Source organism: Oryx dammah, unplaced genomic scaffold, assembly GCF_014754425.2.
Source record: "Oryx dammah isolate SB20612 unplaced genomic scaffold, SCBI_Odam_1.1 HiC_scaffold_13, whole genome shotgun sequence".
Lineage (NCBI taxonomy): Eukaryota > Metazoa > Chordata > Mammalia > Artiodactyla > Bovidae > Oryx > Oryx dammah.
The window spans coordinates 10,620,954-10,639,180 of NW_024070197.1; the positions used below are offsets into that span (position 1 = coordinate 10,620,954).

General features: G+C 45.5%; 1 protein-coding gene across 2 annotated transcripts; it reads right to left on the reverse strand.

Annotated features, from left to right (window-relative positions):
• Positions 1 to 1,045: 1,045 nt before the first annotated feature.
• On the reverse strand, positions 1,046 to 12,895 carry ELSPBP1 (epididymal sperm binding protein 1). 2 transcript variants are annotated; one of them, XM_040252415.1, is made up of 6 exons: positions 12,750 to 12,895; positions 7,712 to 7,849; positions 5,677 to 5,823; positions 4,481 to 4,639; positions 3,217 to 3,381; positions 1,046 to 1,484 (listed from the first exon to the last, which is right to left on the reverse strand). In XM_040252415.1, exons 1-5 carry the CDS (start codon positions 12,817 to 12,819, stop codon positions 3,224 to 3,226), a joined length of 672 nt encoding a protein of 223 aa, XP_040108349.1. In that variant the 5' UTR covers positions 12,820 to 12,895; the 3' UTR covers positions 1,046 to 1,484; positions 3,217 to 3,223. The 2 variants fall into 2 exon arrangements, with proteins under 2 accessions (XP_040108349.1, XP_040108348.1); XM_040252414.1 differs by lacking the exon at positions 12,750 to 12,895 and having other exon boundaries at positions 7,712 to 8,106.
• Positions 12,896 to 18,227: the final 5,332 nt, after the last annotated feature.

Below are 18,227 nucleotides of genomic sequence, written 5' to 3' on the forward strand. Positions count from 1 at the left end.
AAGGCTGCCTTCAGACAGCGCTCCTCAGAGGTGGGCGCCAAGTCTTTTGTAGATCTGGTGACACGCGTCCCTCTCCATCACAGGACATTTTTGCTGAGACTGAACAAAGTGAGGAGGAGAGCTACAGAAGCTCAAGAAAGGAAGAGAACTCCAGCACCAGCAAGACAGAGACTGGAGTGAGCTTGATGAGTTCAAGGAACAGAGCAGCAGTTTGAGTGTAGTGAGTGAGGAGGTGGGGGGGTGGGGCAGAGGTAGAAAATGAGATGCGGGAAAGCGCAAAACAAGGGACAGAGATGTGGGATCTGGGAACAGGGCGATTACGCTTACTAGAGTGTTTTTACATGATTGAGTGAGGATCTGGGCTCTGGCTATTAAACTAAAGCGAAAAAGACCGACCATTCAGTTTTCAGGCGTCTCTCACATCTATGTGACATCATGTGAATGTAACGATCAGACTGGCAGTGAATGAGGCGGAATGGCTGAAATCTATTGCTAACGTCTGGCTGTGGGAAGGGACAATGGTCATAGTTGCTCAGAGGGTTTTTCTGTTTTGTTTTTAAATATTTATTTTTGATGGCGACAGGTCTTCGTTGCTGTGTGTGGCCTTTCTCTAGTTGCGGTAAGCGGCGGGGGCTTCTCTTCCTTGCAGCGCACGGGCTTCTCACTGCGGTGGCTTCTCTTGTTGCAGAGCACGGGCTCTGGAGCTCGGGCTTCGGTAGTTACGGCAAAGCGCTGTAGTTGCTCTGCGGCATCTGGGGTCTTCCCGGACCAGGGATCCAACCCAGGTCCCCTGCACCGGCAAGCAGATGCTTATCCACTGCACCACTGGGGAAGTCCACTGAGAGGGATTTTATGAAGGAGGAGGAGGACAGGGAGGGAGAAGAGGAGGAGGAGAGGGAAGAGGAGAAGGAAGGAGAGAATGGAGAGGAAGACAAGAACACCAACAACATGACGTGGCATCTGGGCTCGCAGGAAACAGATTCTGCGATCGATTATTGATGTCTGTTACGGGCACCGTAAGGGAATAGTTGAGGCCATCTTGCAATGAATTTTCTACCCTCCATTGATGTACTAATTTGTTTATTAATGATTTAATAAGTACCTACAAATGCTCCACCCAAGTCTGTAACTTCCCAGAAAGAGACAGGAGGCTGCAATCATTTCCTAGAGTCCCTGGGCTGAGAATCTGACCTTTGCACCATATGACTCACCAGCGTTTCCTTCCCCACCCTTTTGGATCCCTCACCATATCTGTCTGTCATTCTAGGAAGTGGGAAAGGCAGCCCCAGAGTTAATGTGGGGCTCCCTTTTGGTGGGTAGACCACATTTTCCCTCTGTTCTTCACAAAGGACCAAGTGATGAAGCAAGACGCTGAACAGGTTCTTTCTAAAGGCGATTATCTAAGCTTGAAAGATTCGATGAAAAAGGTGAAGCAGGTTCCAGACTTAATATGTCAGCCTTCCACTGGAGATGTGTCTCCTTCCCTTGAAAATAAAATCAAAAGCCAGTGTTCAGGTAACAGGTACACACTGACTCAAATGTAACATGAATTAAAAGGTGACTTCATGTTGATTTTTAAGATTCAGTTGGGAATAAGGTGACGCAGTTGAGCCAAGAGCAGTTAGATACCCCCTGCCCCTCACCTGGCTCATGGGATCAAGTCAGTGAATAATAAGCACCTCAACCTCACCTATGCTATAATACGCTCGGTAGGAGCAGGACTTGCAAGAAGATGGTTCTGCTCTTTTTGTTTATTTGTTTGCTTGTTTTTGGTTGTTTGTGGCACGGCATGTGAGGATCTTAGTTCCCCCAGCAGGGATCTAACCTGTGGAAGCATGGAGTTTTAACCAGTGGACCGCCAGGGGAGTCCCAACATAGTTCTTCTCTAATGGTTACAAATTTGAGGCTGGAGACTAAAAATGTTCTTAAACTTAGCCACAGATTTGGGACCACTGTGGGTAGTTTTTTTTGTTGTTGTTGTTGTTTTAGTATTCACCCTGTTATGATGGGGACTTCTCAGGTGGTGTAGCGGCAAAGAATCCACCTGCCAATGCAGGAGACATAGGTTCCATCCCTGGGTTGGGAAGATCCCCTGGAGAAGGAAATGGCAACCCACTTCAGTATTCTTGCCGGGAAATCCCATGGACAGAGGAACCTGGGAGGCTACAGTTCATCGGGCCGCAAAGAGTCAGACACGACTTAACAACTAAACGACAATATCAACAACTGTTAAGATGGTAGAGTCCCAAACCGACTTCTTCGCCTTTCCTCTGTTCACGGAAGATAATTTTCACCATCCAACTAAATTTCAGGAAGAGTCACTGATTTTGGTTCTATAACCCACATGCAATCACAAGGATAAATACTGCTGGAATCACCAGGATGGTCACATATCTGATGAGAGGGCTTCTGTTTACTTCCAGATTCCAGAATTACAGTGTGACAAGGTCAGTGCAGGAGGTCCAGAGAGAATTGTTATAGGCTTTAGAATATGGAGGCTGGAAGGAAAAGAATAGAAAAAAGGAAGGATGAGTTGGTCCTGTGGAGACAGTTGATGATGTATGGGCTGAGGTTGGGGAGAGAGTGAGAGGTGAACCCAAACTTTTCCTTGGTTAGCTACTCAGTGAAGCAAGTAAGGGATCAACAACAAGGTTTCTGGGGACGTGTGTGTGTGTGTGTGTGTGTGTGTATGTATACTCAGTCACAAAGTCATGTCTGACTCTTTGCAACCCCATGGAGCATAGTCCACCAGGCTCCTCTGTCCATGGGATTTCCCAGGCAAGCATACTGGAGTGGGTTGCCATTTCCTTCTCCAGGGGATCTTCCCAACGCAGGGATGGAACCTATGTCTCCTACATTGGCAGGGGGATTCTTTACTGCTGAGTCATCAGGGGGACCAGAGACATCTTGGTTATTTCCTCTCAAGTTTGTCCTTTCATTTAGTCTCAACTCAAGAAATTCCACTTTCTGAATTTTTCACACCCAAATCCTCCCAGATCTAAAATTTGGAATGACACCTTTGTGCTTCTGAAATCATTCGCTCGCCTCCTCACCCTGCTCCTCTGCTTTTCAGAGACATCCCGATTTCTTCTTGTCTCCTACTTTGGGAAATTGTCCCAGCCTCCTCCACCCCTGCTAAGTTCACCTTTTCTCTGAGAAATAGAACTCGTCTTGCTGGAAAACTCAGCAAATCACACTGGAAGGAAAAGAGCTCACCTTTGCATCAGCAGTACACCCAAGTATGGTCCCGGTCATAGTTGTAAGAGGTTGCACACCATAAAAGGTTCTCCTTTGATCCTTTATTGGTGCAGTTAAAATAATTCTTGTTTTTGTAGTTGAACGGGAAGTGGCAAGGGAAGCCAGGAACCAATGAGGAAATTCCTAGGGAGGAAATGGAGATAAGACGGTGGTTACTCCTGTGTCTTTACGCTACAGTGAAGGCTTCATCCTTACTTAAGCTTGTGTTGTTTGACCTCTGCTCAGAGGGTCCTGCCGAAGGGGTGATGTGTTGTTTAGTCGCTAAATCGTGTCAGGCTGTTTTGTAATCCCGTGGACTGTAGCCCGCCAGGCTCTTCTGTCCATGGGATTCTCCAGGCAAGAATACTGGAGTGGGTTGCCATTTCCTCTTTCAGGGGACCTTCCTGTCCCAGGGATGGAATCTGAGTCGCCTGGGCCCCTGCATTGGCAGGCAGATTTTTTTTTTACCACTGCACCACCTGGGAAGCCCAATTTGTTCAAGAGAGAGCCCAGTCATCTCTATCTGGTAGACAAGATAAACCCAAAGGTTTGATTGTTTTTAGATGTTAATGGATCTTGTATCTAACTTAGCAATCTTGCTTCAGCTTGGCATTCTTTTCCTCACTGACTATGTACAATTGACCCTCAGAAGTCACAGGTTCTCTGAGGATTCAATATTCCACTTGAGGAATGTAATATCTAGTTGGTGAATCTGTGGATCCAGAACCCACAAATACTGAGGTTGGGAAGATGACCTGGAGAAAAGATAGGCTACCCACTCCAGTATCTTGCCTGGAGGATTCTATGGACAGAGGAGCCTGGCAGGCTACAGTCCACGGGGTTGCAAGGAGTCACAAGGACACGACTTAGCAGCTTTCACTTTCAACTCTTCTACACATTTTATATAAAGGACTTGAGCATCCATGGATGCTTCTTGTAAGTCCTTTGAATTGGCTTCACCATCTTTCCAGTTCCATTAGTAACAGATTTTTCAAAACCTTATCATATAGCATACTCATCATTTGAGTGTTGGGTATTTAATATTTCGCAAATTTTATACTGGCCCCTTTCCCTTGGATCTTAAGGAGACCAGATTTTTGCCTGTCACATTATGGCATTCTTTATGCCATTTGTTCATCAGATCTCTGAGGGTCTGGCACACAGTAGGGCTGGGATAGGTGTTTGGTGAGCGAATGAATGAAGGCCTCCCCCCATGCCCGCCCAGCCCCCTTCCCCATAGTACTGGTGTCTGCACAAAGACTCCACTTCCCGTCCTTATCCATATTCTCCGTGGTTGGACACCAGAGCTTGTTGTTTTCATCCTCAAGGCATTCAGAGATCACATTATTTCTGTATGTGGCAGGGAAGATGCAGGGCTTGCTCAAAGAGTTTCCACCGTACTCTGAAAATAATGATGGAAATGAACATAATTAGAAACTTATGTTCCCAGGTGGCGCTAGTGGTTAAAAAAAAAAACAAAACCCTCCTGCCAATGCAGGAGACATAAGAGATTCAAATTCAATCCCTGGGTCGGGAAGATCCCTTGGAGGAGGGCATGGCAACCCACTCCAGTATTCTTGCCTGGAAGAATCCCATGGGCAGAGGAGCCTGGCAGGCCACAATCCATAGGGTTGCAAAGGTTCGGACAGGACTGAAGCGACTGAGCACACACATGCAGAATCTTATGTAGGAATAAGTGTACTCGTAGATAGGTACCTTCCTTGTATGCATTTTCATCTCTAGAGGCAACAGTGCTTCGTGAGAAGGTAAAAAGGCCCAGGCTTTGGAGTCAAAGGGACTTGAATTCAAATTTTAACTCTGACATCACCTTGGGCCATCGTTTTATTGGGACCATTTACTGAATAGTGGGAAAAAATAGCACCTGGTACAGCTTCCATGGGAAGATTCAGTGGGTTATTATATAGGGAGCTTCTGGATCAGGGTCTAACACAGAGAAGGCACTAGAATGAACGGAGGTTGTTATTCAGTTAAGAGTAGGCCTAGAAGTAAGAGTAAACGTTAAGGTGCTTTGAAATGCAGTTTGGGTGTGGCATTGGGTGAATCTCATTATTGTCGATTCTAGAAATAGAAATCCTTGAAAACCAGTGTCAGAACTACAGCCCATGGATTTGGTCCTCAGCACAAGTGGTTTTTCACGCTGGCCTTGGGGACTTGTAATGCAGGAGACCCTGCACTGATCCCTGGGTCGGGAAGATTCCCTGGAGGAGGAAATGGCACTCCACTCCAGTATTCTTGCCTGGAGGATCCCATGGACAGAGGAGCCAGGCGGGCCATAGCTCACGTGGTGACAAGGACTCGGACACGCCTGAGCGACGGAGCACGCGCGCTCGCTGCCCGGTGCCCATGCCCTTGCGAGAATCATTGCTGGCCGCCGTCCCCTCCCCCACCAAACACACCCTCCTTGCTGCAGCGCCTCACCGTTGGTTTCGCAGTATTTCCACTGCTGCTTCTCATCAAAGCTGGAAGTGACTGAACACCACTGCCTTCCGAATAAACTGCCATCCGTGATGCAGCCATTATGGGGCTTTCCCCGGTAGATGAAGGGAAAGACACAGCGTGGGTAATCTGTGCAGAAAGAAGTCCATGAGTGCTGTGACCTTGCTCTGGTCATTCACTTTTGGCTGCAGGACTCACAAGATCTTAGTTCCCCAACCAGATCGAACCTGTGCCCCCTGCATTGGAAGAGCGGAGTCCTAATCGTTGGACCACCAGGGAAGACCCTGGGGACCTCTTTTCCAGAATTAAAAAATATACATATATATCTACTTGTAATTTTCTAATTCAGTTTCAACCAGTTGATCCTGACTTGTTTGAACTGCAGAGGACTTTGCAACAGAAGCAGTGCAGGCTCAGCTTGTTTTTAGTCACTTTGCTTTATTGCGCTCTGTGCAGAGATTGCATTTTTCACAGGTTAAAGGTGTCTGGCAACCCTGCCTTAAACAAGTCTGTCGGTGCCATTTTCCCAATAGCATTGGCTCACTGTGTGTCTCTGTGTTACATTTTGGTAATTCTCCCAATATTCCACACTTTGAAATTATTATTGTATTTGTTATGGTGGATCAGTGATTTCTTTTTTTCTTTTTATTACATAGGCTTAGTTGCTCTGAGGCATGTGGGATCTTCCAGGACCAGGGATCAAACCCATGTCTCCTGCATTAGCAGGCGGATTCTTTACCACTGAGCCACCAGGGAAACCCAATTAATGATCTTTGATGTGGTGAATGTAATTATTTTGAGGCACCATGAAATACGTAACCTATGGATAAGAAGTTGCTTCTAACAGACAAGAAAAGAGTTTTCTTGAGATGAAAACTACTCCTGGTGAAGATGCTGTGAAGAGTGTTGACACAACAAAAGATACAGAATACTATATGAAGTTAGTTGATAAAGCATCAGCAGGGTTTGAGAGGACTGACTCCACTTTTGAAAGATGTTCTCTTGTAGGTAAAATGCTATCAAACAGCACTGCAGGCTACAGAGAAATTGTTCATGAAAGGATGCGTCCATAGATACTGCAAACCTCTTTGTCGTCTTGTTTTAAGAAATTGCCAGTCACCCCAACCTTCAGCACCTGCTACCCTGATCAGCCAGCAACCATCAAAATCAAGGTAAAACCCTCCACCAGCAAAAAGATTGCAACTCACTGAAGATTCAGAGGATGGTTAGCATTTTTGAGCAATGAGATAGTTTTTAAATTAAGGGTATGTAATTTTTTAAAAGACATATAATGCCATTTCACATTTAGACTGCAGTACGGTGTGACATATCGTTTAAATGTCCTGGGAAAGCAAAAAAAAATTCATATGACTCACCTTATTGCAATATTTGCAGTGTTTCCTTGCTGGTAACTGTATGTTTGTTTTCTGTGTCTGTGGGTCTGTTTCTATTTGATAAATAAGTCCATCTGTATCATTTTCTAGATGCCACTTATAAATGACACCATGAGATACTTGTCTTTCTCTGATTTACTTAGTGTGATAATCTCTAGGTCCATCCACGTTGCTGCAAACGGCATTATTTCATTCCTTTTAATGACAGAGTAATATTCCATTGTGTGTGTGTGGGTGTGTGGGTGTGTGCACGCATGTGTATATCTCACATCATCTTTATCAATTCATCTGTCGATGGACATTTAGTTTGCTTCCATGTCTTGGAAAGCACTATTTTTAACACTATTATCTCTTTTTTTTGGGGGGGGCATGTCATGTGGCTTGTGGAATCTTAGTTTCCTGACCAAGGATTGAACCTGGGCCCTCGGCAGTGAAAGTGCCGAGTCCTAACCACTAGACCGCTGGGAAGCTCCTCACTCTATGATCCTTAGCATTATTACCCATTATTAACACTCAGTGTTTGGTCTGCCAAAAGCAAGATAACAGTGTCCACGCCCACACGTGCTCTTTTGTAGTCCATTCTCTGAAGGCACCTGCCGACAAGCCGGCATGGCGCCACTCACCTTCCGTCAAGCAGTGTCTCCACCGTCCGTCGTAAACGGCTCTGGTCGCGCACCAAGGGGATAAGCTGTTGGCTCTGGTGCAGGAGAAGTAAGTAGAACCCTTGTAGGTGAAGGGAAAGATGCATGAATCTTTCTTATCTGAAGGACAGAGGACAGAGTAGGGGATTAGTCCCAAAGAAGGAGCCAAGGATGAGACTCTGTCTGCTTCATATGATGGCCTGAAGTCTGCAGGTATAGCCTTTGCATCTAATTTCCTAATGACATACAAGAACATTTCCAGCTTATGTTTGGACCCAGAGTAGTAGGGATGAGTTTCACCAACAATGAAGGCAACCAAGATATGTCTCCAAACCAGCATGGCTACCACACATGTCATACAAGACACTTTTGGTGAGGGGGTTCCCTGGGGGTCCAGTAGGTAAGACTTCATGTTCCAATGCAGGGGATGTGGGTTCACTGGCGTGGGGGTTCGATCCTTGGTTGAGGAGCTAAGATCTCACATGCCTGGCAGCCTATATATATATATATATATATATATATATATATATATAAAACACAGAGTCAATATTGTAACATATTCAATAAAGACTTTAAAAAAAATGGTCCGAGTCAAAAACTCTTTGAAAAAAAATTTGGTAAATTACAAGATTCCATCAGGTCATGAAAAGACACACATGAAATAATTTTGGATCTCAGACTAAAAAACCATTTCGTTTTCCAATGCTTTTTCAATCCTGATGACATAAAAGAAAAAGCTTCAATTTAATGCTAGTATTTCGCTACCATATCTCTAATACTTAATAATCTCCCTTTTTAACAAAAAAAAAGAGAGAGAGAGAGAGAGCAGGACTCGGGCTCAAAACCCTATTAGGACAATAGTATCTAGTAGAATTTAATAACAGGCTTTTGCTCTCATAGTATTTATTTTTATTGGTACTTCCTATTTATGGCAAGTAGCAGTGCTTTTATAGATTACAGGGCTGATGCTAACAATTCGTTTAAAATAAATGTATTCAGGAAGAGTAAGCACATTGAAAGAAAAATGTTGAGTACAGAATACTTTAGATGGCATGCATGGTGGCAGGTATGGAGGGGGTGAACTGGAATGAGTAAAGTTTAGGAAGCACAACCTTGACCTTTCTATCCTTCTGTACCAAGACAGGGACTTTATCTTTTACACCAGGTATCCTCAGAACCTAGAAGAGGGACTTGATCATAGCAGATGCTCAAAAAATAACTGACAGAATAAAATAAATTTGGGAAACACCATGTGAAATAGTGTTAAACAGGTTTCTTCAATGATGGGGTTCATCACAAAAGTCCATATGCAAATGAGGATTGAATTAACAAGCATGAAACCGAGTATATTGAGTTGTCCTTTTAATTTTTTTCCCCATTACTCAATAGTGCTAGCGATGAGTGGTCCCTGAAACACATCTTAAGAAATGCTGTTCTGGGACTTCCCTGGTGGTCCAATGTTAAGACTTCACCTTCTAACATGGCGGGTGCAGGTTCGATCCCTGGTTGGGAAGTTAAGAGCCCACATGCTTCGAGGCCAAAAAAAAGAAAAAAGAAACATAAAGCAGAAATAATACTGTAACAAATTCAATAAAGACTTTAAAATGATCCACATCCCCCCCCGCAAAAAAAAAACACCTTAGAAAAATGAAATGCTAGGCTAACCCAATTCTTTGTTTCATAGAGAAGGAAATGAGGACCCTTTTTTTTAAAAAATCAGAACTAGTAGAGTGACAATGGGCTTCCCTGGTGGCTCAGTGGTAAGGAATCCACCTGCTAATGCAGGAGACATGGGTTTGATCCCTGCTCTGGTAAGATTCCCTAGAGAAGGAAACGGCAACCCACTCTAGTATTCTTGTTTGGGAAATACCATGGACGGAGGACCCTGGCACACTACAGTCCATGAGGTCACAAAGAGTCAGACACAACTTAGTGACTGAACAACAATGATTAAAATGAGAACTTGGATTTTTTTTCAGCAGGATCAGAACGGCCCTTGCTTTCACTTTGCTGTCTCCTCCACATTCCTCTTTCCCTTCCTCAAAGATATAATGATGGGTTACTATGAGTGAGATGCTCTGATAGGTTACTATGAGTGAGATGCTCTGATAGGTTATGTGTGTGCACACACATATGTGCATGCACGTGTGTGCACATGTATGTACATGTCTTCCCGCATATGTGTGCATGTGTGTTAGCACATGTTACAAAGATGGTGAGGCAAAGCTTCCATATATTCGCCAAATCCAGCTTCCTTCTCTTTCTGAGCTCATAGCTAGAGTCCATCTTGCTGTCTCTCTCTCTTTAAAGATTTTTTGATGTGGCCCATGTTTTTTAAAGTCTTTATTGAATTTGTTATTGTATTGCTTCTGTTTTATGTTTTGGTTTTTTAGCTGAAAAGCATGTGGGATCTTAGCACCCCGATCAGGGATCAAACCCATACCCCCAGCATTGGAAGGCGAAGTCTTAACCGCCGAACTGCTGGAGAAGGGTCTGCAGCTTCTCTTACAGTTAGGTGGGGCCATGGACTAAGTTATGACTCATAGAATGTGGATTAAAATGATGTTATCACTTCCTGGCTCAACAAAAAAAATTTCCAATCAACCCTCCACACTTCTTTGTTTCTCTGTCTGCCAGCTGGGCATAGAATGGTGGATCTCAATGGAGAAGGGGCAATTATGACCTCCCCCACTCCAGGGGACATCAGACAATGTTTGGAGACATTTCTGGTTGTTACAAGAGGGAGAGGGAGGAACTGGTAGCTGTGCTACTGGTATCTACTGGGTAGAAGCCAAGGATACGGCTAAACATCTTCTTAAAATGTATCATTGTCTATTCTGTGTGTTTATTGCTATGCATGGACTTTCTCTAGCTGTGGCGAGTGGGGGCCACTCTCTAGTTGTGGTGACGGGCTTCTCATCATGGTGGCTTCTCTTGTTGCAGAGCAGGGGCTCTAGGGTGAGAGGGCTTCAGTAGTTGTGGTGTAAATGGGCTTTGTTGTTCTCTGGCATGTGGAATCTTCCCAGACTAGGAATCGAACTGGTGTCCCCTGCACCAGTAGGCTGATTCTTAACCACTGGACCATGGTAAGGATATTGTTATTTAGTTGCTAAGTCTTGTCCGACTCTTTGTGACCCCATGCACTGTAGCCCGGCAGGCTCCTCTGTCCATGGGATTCTCCAGGCAAGAATACTGGAGTGGGTTGTCATTCCCTTCTCTAGGGGATATTCCCCACCCAGGGATTGAACCTGCGTCTCCTGCATGGCGGGCAGAAACTACTCAACGAAAGTTAATTGTCATCATCATCAATGATTGTCCTCACCCAGGAACACCCCTGAGTATACAGGATGCTGGTGGTGGTGGGGAGGGCAGGCTGGTACCCCGTGTACACAGAATTAAGTTTATCCTTGGGAGCTGTTAGCAAAAATCAACAGTAATAGATACTATTAGCCATCTGTAAAGTAGTCCAGCAGATGGTCTAATCTTCTTAACTGGGTTAAAACCCTCCATAATCCGAGACTTGCTGACCTCTCTGTTCTCACTCTGTGATTAACATTCCCTTGACCTTCCTCCATGTTCTTTGTCTTTGGAGTTTTGCTCATGTCCTTCATCCTGCCCAGAATGACTTTGCTCTCTGCTACTCATTCATCAAGACCTGGTTCAGCCTGGATTGATACGCTTGCTTGCTCTTATAATACTCTGGGGCAATCTTTGTAAATGTACTTACCATTAAAAAAAAAACTTTTTTATTTTATATTGGCGTATATCCAACTAACAATGCTGTGGGAGATTCAGGTGGACAGCAAAGGAACTCAGACATACATATACATGTATCCATTCTCCCCTAAACTCCCCTCCCCTCCAGGCCACCCACATGACATTTGGCCGAGTTCCCTGTGCTTTGCAGTAGGTCCCTGTGGGTGAAGCATCTTAAATAGAGCAATGCCATACTCACCAGTTTCTAAGATAATATTGTCAGTTTATGTCTCTCTCACTTCCATTCATCGTAAACACTCTGAGTGTAGGGTGAGAGTTTTGTTTACTGTTTTGTTTCTGGACCAAAGCACAAATCCAGGCACTTCGGAGTCACTCAACATATATGTATTGAAAGGACTTCCCTGGTGGTCCAGTGGCTAAGATTCCACGCTCCCAGTGCAAGAGATCCAGGGTTCGATCCCTGCTGGGAAACTAGAGCCCACAGGCTGCAATTAAGTGTTTACTTGCTGTAACTAAAAGATCCCAAGTGCTGTGACTAAGATCTGTCACAGCCAAATAAATATAAAAATGTGTATTGAATAAATTAATCTATAGACATGTGCGTGTGGGGTCTTCCTGGACCAGGAGTTGAACCTGTGTCTCCTGCATTGGCAGGCAGATTCTTTACCACTGAGCCAAAAAGGAAGCCCCACAATTTTTTTTTTAATGAGTATAAAGGGAATGTCCAAGTAAGGGATTCTGAGCTTTCAGTTTACTGGAATTGTAGAGCCCCCCCTTTATATTAAAATATTTATATCCCCCTTACCATGCGCTGATTCCCCTGGTGGCTCAGATGGTAAAGAGTCTGCCTGCAATGCGGGAGGCCCGGGTTTGATCCCTGGATCGGGAAGATCCCGTAAAGAAGGAAATGGCAACCCACTCCAGCATTCTTGCCTGGGAAATCCCATGGAGCCTGGTGGGCTACAGTCCACGGGGTCACAAAGAGTCAGACACGACTGAGCGACCTCACTACCCTGTGCTAAATCTATGAAAGATGCTTGTGTCTGTTATTTTCTTTATGCTTCAACATCGTCCCTTGAGGTAAATGCCATTATTCCTCTTTCAAGGCTGAGGACTGACTTCAGAGAGGTTACAGGGCATGACCAAGGTCACGCAGAGGAAAAGCGGCAGAGCCAGGGGCCACACCCCACGTCGGTCTGAGATTTCTACTAGGCTATCCTCTCCCTGCTTGGATCCAGTCATCTTTACTTCATTCATCCTTTCCAGGTCCCAAACCCTCCCCATTGCCTCCCAGTATACTCACCTCCGGTTGTTTCATAGGAGTAGGGGAGGAAGGCCATCCACCCCAGCAGGTAACTGGGCCATCCATTCATCTCGGCTGGCTTCTTCTTTCTGGATTGAAGGAAGACAAAAATTTGGCTCCCATGGGTTTCCTTCCTCTTCCACTAACTCCCAGGTTTGATGTCACACAGGCTATGTTCTTTCTATCCCCAGGGGGTAAGAAAAAATGGCTTATTCTTACAAAGTGAAAAGTGAAAGTGTTAGTCATTCAGTCATGTCCAACTCTTTGTGATCCCATAAACTGTAGCCCACCAGGCTCCTCCGTCCATGGGATTCTTCAGGCAAGAATACTGGAGTCGGTAGCCATTCCCTCCTCCAGGGGATCTTCCCGACCCAGGGATCGAACCCAGGTCTCCCGCATTGCAGGCAGATATATACATATACAGATTCTGTCGTTATAGAGGGGAGCGTGTAATGGAAAGGAAAGATGAAGCATTTGTTGAGCGCTTACTGTATTCCAGGCTAGATGCTCAACATTCTTGCTGCCATGAGGTTCTCATGCCTCAGACCCATCTCCTTGGCTCGCTATTAAAAGTTCCTTAACAGTAAGCAAGCATTTCTGTCTTCGTCAATCATAATTTGTACTGGCTCTGATTGCCTCTATGCCATTTCCTCAATGACATATAAATATGCCATTCTCAGTAGAAGCGACACTGCCGGTCTTGGCCTTGGCGGGCTGGGTTTCCTCTGAGGCTACGATTGCGTTGTCTGCTACTGGCTCCCAGTTACTGCCTCTCGTATGCTAGACGTTCTAGGCTTTGTATCCACTTTACTCCTTCTAGCAAGCGGAGGAGCCAGCATGGTGATCATCCCCATTTTGCAGAAGGAAACTGGAATTTGGGAGGTTGCATAACTTATCCGAAGACCACAGATGGGAAGTGACAGATAGCAGGTTCAACGGCTGTCAGTATTCTTCCCAGTCTCTTGAGTTATTCCCCCAAGAGTAAAGTTTTGCTCTTCCCATCTCCTCCCTACCTCCTATCAGTCATCAAACCCAGGTAATTCTACTTTTTGAATAGCTCCTGTATCCACCCCTCTCTCTGTGTCCCTACCGTTACTGATCAAAGTCTGGGTTTTACTGTCTCTCCCCTAAACACTTCTTGTGTTCCCCTTGATGATACATTGGCCTCCAGTCTCTCCCAGTCTGGTATACAAGGCTGCTGAATCGAATTCCCCTGCTGACTTTACGATTAACTCCTCTATTCAAACTTTATTCCATTCCCCCCCATTTTCCACCTCTGTACCCCCCTCAGATTTGAGGAGTGACAAAGAAAAGGGGGGACTAAAAGCAAGCAATCCCCAGACAGGCTCTTCTCTGTAGCAGACCCCCTTCACATTCCCGGAGAACTTCTCAGTCTCCTGAACATCTCTTGAGTTTCAGAAAGTCTGGCTTGATGGTTCAGGATTGGAAGAATGAGAACATGCAGTGACAAAGAACAGCAGTCGGGTGGGAGAACAGAGGCTGTGATAAACACTAACCAGGGCAAGGTTAGTTTTGACCTTGAGGTCGGGAAGTCTCTTCAGATAAAATGATGTGAGAACTGAGACCCGGAGGAAGGGAACAATGAGTAGACATGAGCGGAGCCGGGCTGCGTGTCTGCGGCTCGTCTAGGCAGAGACAGCAGGACGTGACAAAAGGCTTAAGGTGGAAAAGAGCTAGATGGAACAAGACGAGGTGAAACTATATCACTCCGGCGGGATATAGTGGTGTCACTAGATACCACTCATATCTTTGGCTGTGAATGCTTGGTGAGGTGAATAGAGTGGACCCTGCAAAGCCTTCCTTGTTTTCTAAATGCAAGTTTGGGACTTCTCTGGTGGCACAGTGGCTAAGACCTACGCTCCCAATGTGGAGGAGGATCCAGGTTTGATCCCTGGTCAAGGAAGTAGATCCCATATGCCTCAATTAAGTGTTTACTTGCAGCAACTAAAGATGCCGAGGAGCAACTATAGACCTAATACAGCCAAGTGAATAAATAAATAAATACATATTTTTAAAAAATGCAACTGGAGGGCTTCCCTGTTGACTCAGTGGTAGAAAGAATCTGCCGGCCAACGAAAGAGAAACAAGTTCGATTCCTGGTCCGGGAAGATCTCACAGGCCTCGGAGCAACTAAGCCCCTGCCCCACAGCTATTGAGCCTGTGCTCGAGAGCTGGGGAGTTGCAGCTGCTGAGGCCATGTGTCCTGGAGCCCGTGCTTAGCAAGAAGAGAAGCCACTGCAACGAGAAGCCTGCTCACCGCAACTAGAGTAGACCCTGCTCGCTGCAACCAGAGAAAGCCGACACAGCAACAAAGACCCAGCCAAAATAAAATAAATTATTTTAAAAATGCAACTGAAAGCCACTGGAGGGATTAAAATGGGGAGAAGCAGCATTCATTAATTCAGAATTCTTCACCACGTTTATCATAACATTCACAGTCCCTGCCAGGCCCTCCCCTCAAAGCTCATTCCTTATCTCGCCTCCCCTCCTTTGATCTATTCAGACTACACTAGTCTTTTTGCTGTTTCTTGCATAAACTAGCTGAGCTTGCTTATGCTTCAGGGTCTTGCTCTTCTCTTCCCCTGGGTGCTCCGCCCCCAGCCCCCACTCAGACCAGACATTTGCATGGGACACCAGACATGTGTGTCATAAAGGATTTTTGTGTGGATTTGAGGAGTTGATATGGACTGCCGTTCTGGAAGGTTAATGAGTCTACTTGGATCAAGTTGTGGATATTAATAGAAAATAGGTTGGGGGTGGTTCAAGGCAAGGAATGGGCTATAAAGTGAGTCTTAATAGCTGAACGTCTGGAACATTCAGGTTAGGACCAAGCGATTCCTCAAGCACCCGCACGTTCAAACGCGTTGGAGGTCACTTTGTCCCGGGCCGTGGGGTGGTTGGGGCTGGCATCCTGCCGCTGTCACCACATTGTTGGCTGGTAGGGATGCGAGCTGCTGGCGTCTTGGAGTCAACCCACAGTCTGACTTGGGTGCAGTTTTCCCAGTCATCAAGTGAGGGAGAATAAAAGCCACCACAGGACCTGATGATAAGAGCCATAGATGGTGGAAAGCACTTTGCAAATGATGGAGGGTGTACAAACTAGATAATAACTAGATAGCCCCCTTTGTGAATATGGGGGAGAGATAGATTGGACCACTTCTTCTAAACTCTTTACCACCTCCAATTTCATGCTTATATACCACCTCCAATTTCATGCTTATATACCACCTCCAATTTCATGCTTGTATCTCTGCTTCACCATACCCTCCGATATCTATACCTTCATTAATTCATTCACCTCAAGTTTTCCTTTCAGACCCCCTTCCCAATATTCAAATTTAATTAATCATTTTTGGCCTATATACTAAGATATCCCCAAAGGCAGAATGTGGAATGCTGTTAAAGGCCTGAACTTGGTTTGAAAGCTTTGCCTCTCAGAACCTTTATGATGTTAAGGAAGTTATCCATCGTGTTTATGCACCAGATCTTCTTCATCCATTCAGCTGTCAGTGGACATTTAGGTTGCTTCTATTTCCTGGTTATTGTAAATATGCATGGCTGATTCACTTCACTGTGCAGCAGAGCTAACACAGCACTGTGAAGTAACTATACCCCAATCAATTAAAAAAGAAAGCTATGCAGGGTTCTGGGTCTCAGTTCTTCGTCTGTAAAATGCAGACAATGATGGTAATTGCTGCTGCCTCCGAAAGTCAGGGTGAGGTAGTTAGTAGATGCTAATACCCAGATACTCATCATCGCCGAAGATGTCCACGCCCTAATCCCCAGAACCCGTGAATACGTTGCAGTGGGGATTTCGATTACGTTAAGGATCGTCAGATGGGGAGATTACCCTGGATGATCTGGGTGGGCTCAGAGTAAGTGCAAGAGTCCTTATAAGACAGAGGCATGGACCTCTCTGGTGGCGCAAGGGGATAAGAATCTACCTGGCAAGGCAGGCGACATGGGCTCGATCCCTGGTCCGGGAAGATTCCACGGCACGTGGAGCAACTGAGGCTGTGCACCACACTGCTGAGCCCACCCTCTAGAGTCAGGAGTCCTGGCATGGAGAACTTCAACTGCCGAAGCCCACATGTCAAGATCCCGCCCTGAGAAACAAGAAGCAGTGAGAAGCCGGCGTACTGCAGCTAGAGAATAGCCCCTGCTCACTGCAGCCAGAGAAAGCCCTCATAGAGCAATGAAGACCGGTGCAGCCAAAAATAAAGAAGTTTAAGGGAGGTAGGAGAGGCAGGAAATCAGATGGAACAGTGGAGGCAGAGGTTCGAGTGACATCAGGATGCAGATCATTTTATGGAGTTTGTTACAACATTGCTTCTGTTTTGGGTTTTGGGTTTTTAGCCCCCAGGCATGTGCACTCTTGTTTTCCCAGGCAGAGATCAAACCTGCACCCCCGTGCATTGGAAGGCAAGATCTTAACCACTAGACCGCCAGGGAAGCTCCACAGAGGGGCAAGTCTTTAGAAGCTGGAAAAGCTGGGAAATGGCTTCTCCCCTAGAACTTCCAGAAGGCACACAGCCCTGCCAACACCCTGATTACAGTCCAGCAAGTCTTGTGACCTACAGAGCGTAAGAGACCAGATCTGCGTTGTTTTCACCTGGATGAATTTTTTTTTTTTACAGCAGCCCCAGGGGACTAATACAGACCCAAAAGGCTTTGAACACCACCTGGCCCATAAAATGTGCTTAGTAAATATGAGTCGTTATCATTTTCATCATCACTGTTCCCATCTGAGTCCGTCATCCTGGAAGATGTCCAGGAAAGATCATTTCCAACCCTAGTCCTTCTCGTAAGCTGGCTTTGTGACTCTGAGCATTTCACCTCTCATAATATCTGTTTTAACAACCGCTAAATTTATTTATCATTGTGGCTTTGACAAAGGATGGTCCAGATGTGAATTCCAGCTTATCCAGGGGATCTTGGGCGTGATACGGGTAGTGACTGACATTCAGGGTCTTGGTCTTTATATGGGACTACTGAAATCTACCCCACTGGATTGTTTTCAGAATGAGATGAGACCACCTAAGCAGAATTCTTGTTACATGATGGGAGCTCAATTAATAACAGAGGTCAACATGTGCCAAGCACTTGTGTGCAAAGCATAACTTTGGGTGTTTTGTTTAATTAGCATTTAATTATTACAAAACCCTATGAGATGGGACTTCCTTGGTGCTCCAGTGAAGATCCCACACCCCTTGGGAAACTAAGCTGGTGCACCACAGCTACTGAGCCCCGAGCTCTAGGGCCCGTGCTCCACAACAAGAGAAGCCACTGCAATGAGAAGCTCATGAACCACAACGAAGAATAGCCCCCTGTTCGCTGCAATTAGAGAAAGCCCAAGTGCAGCAACAAAGACCCAGTGCAGCCAAAAAAAAAAAAATTAATTGTAAAAATCTCGATTAAAAACCCCAGGAGGCAGGAACTATTATTAGTTTGTGTGAT

Coding starts and splice junctions, on each gene's coding strand:
- ELSPBP1 (XM_040252414.1), bottom strand. CDS start 8,087: ATGACATGTGTGGTAGCCATGCTGGTTTGGAGACATATCTTGGTTGCC. Junction 5,824..7,711: donor GAGACACTGCTTGACGGAAG/GTGAGTGGCGCC, acceptor CTTTCTGCACAG/ATTACCCACGCTGTGTCTTT. Junction 3,382..4,480: donor GAGTCTTTGTGCAGACACCA/GTACTATGGGGA, acceptor TTTCCTCCCTAG/GAATTTCCTCATTGGTTCCT.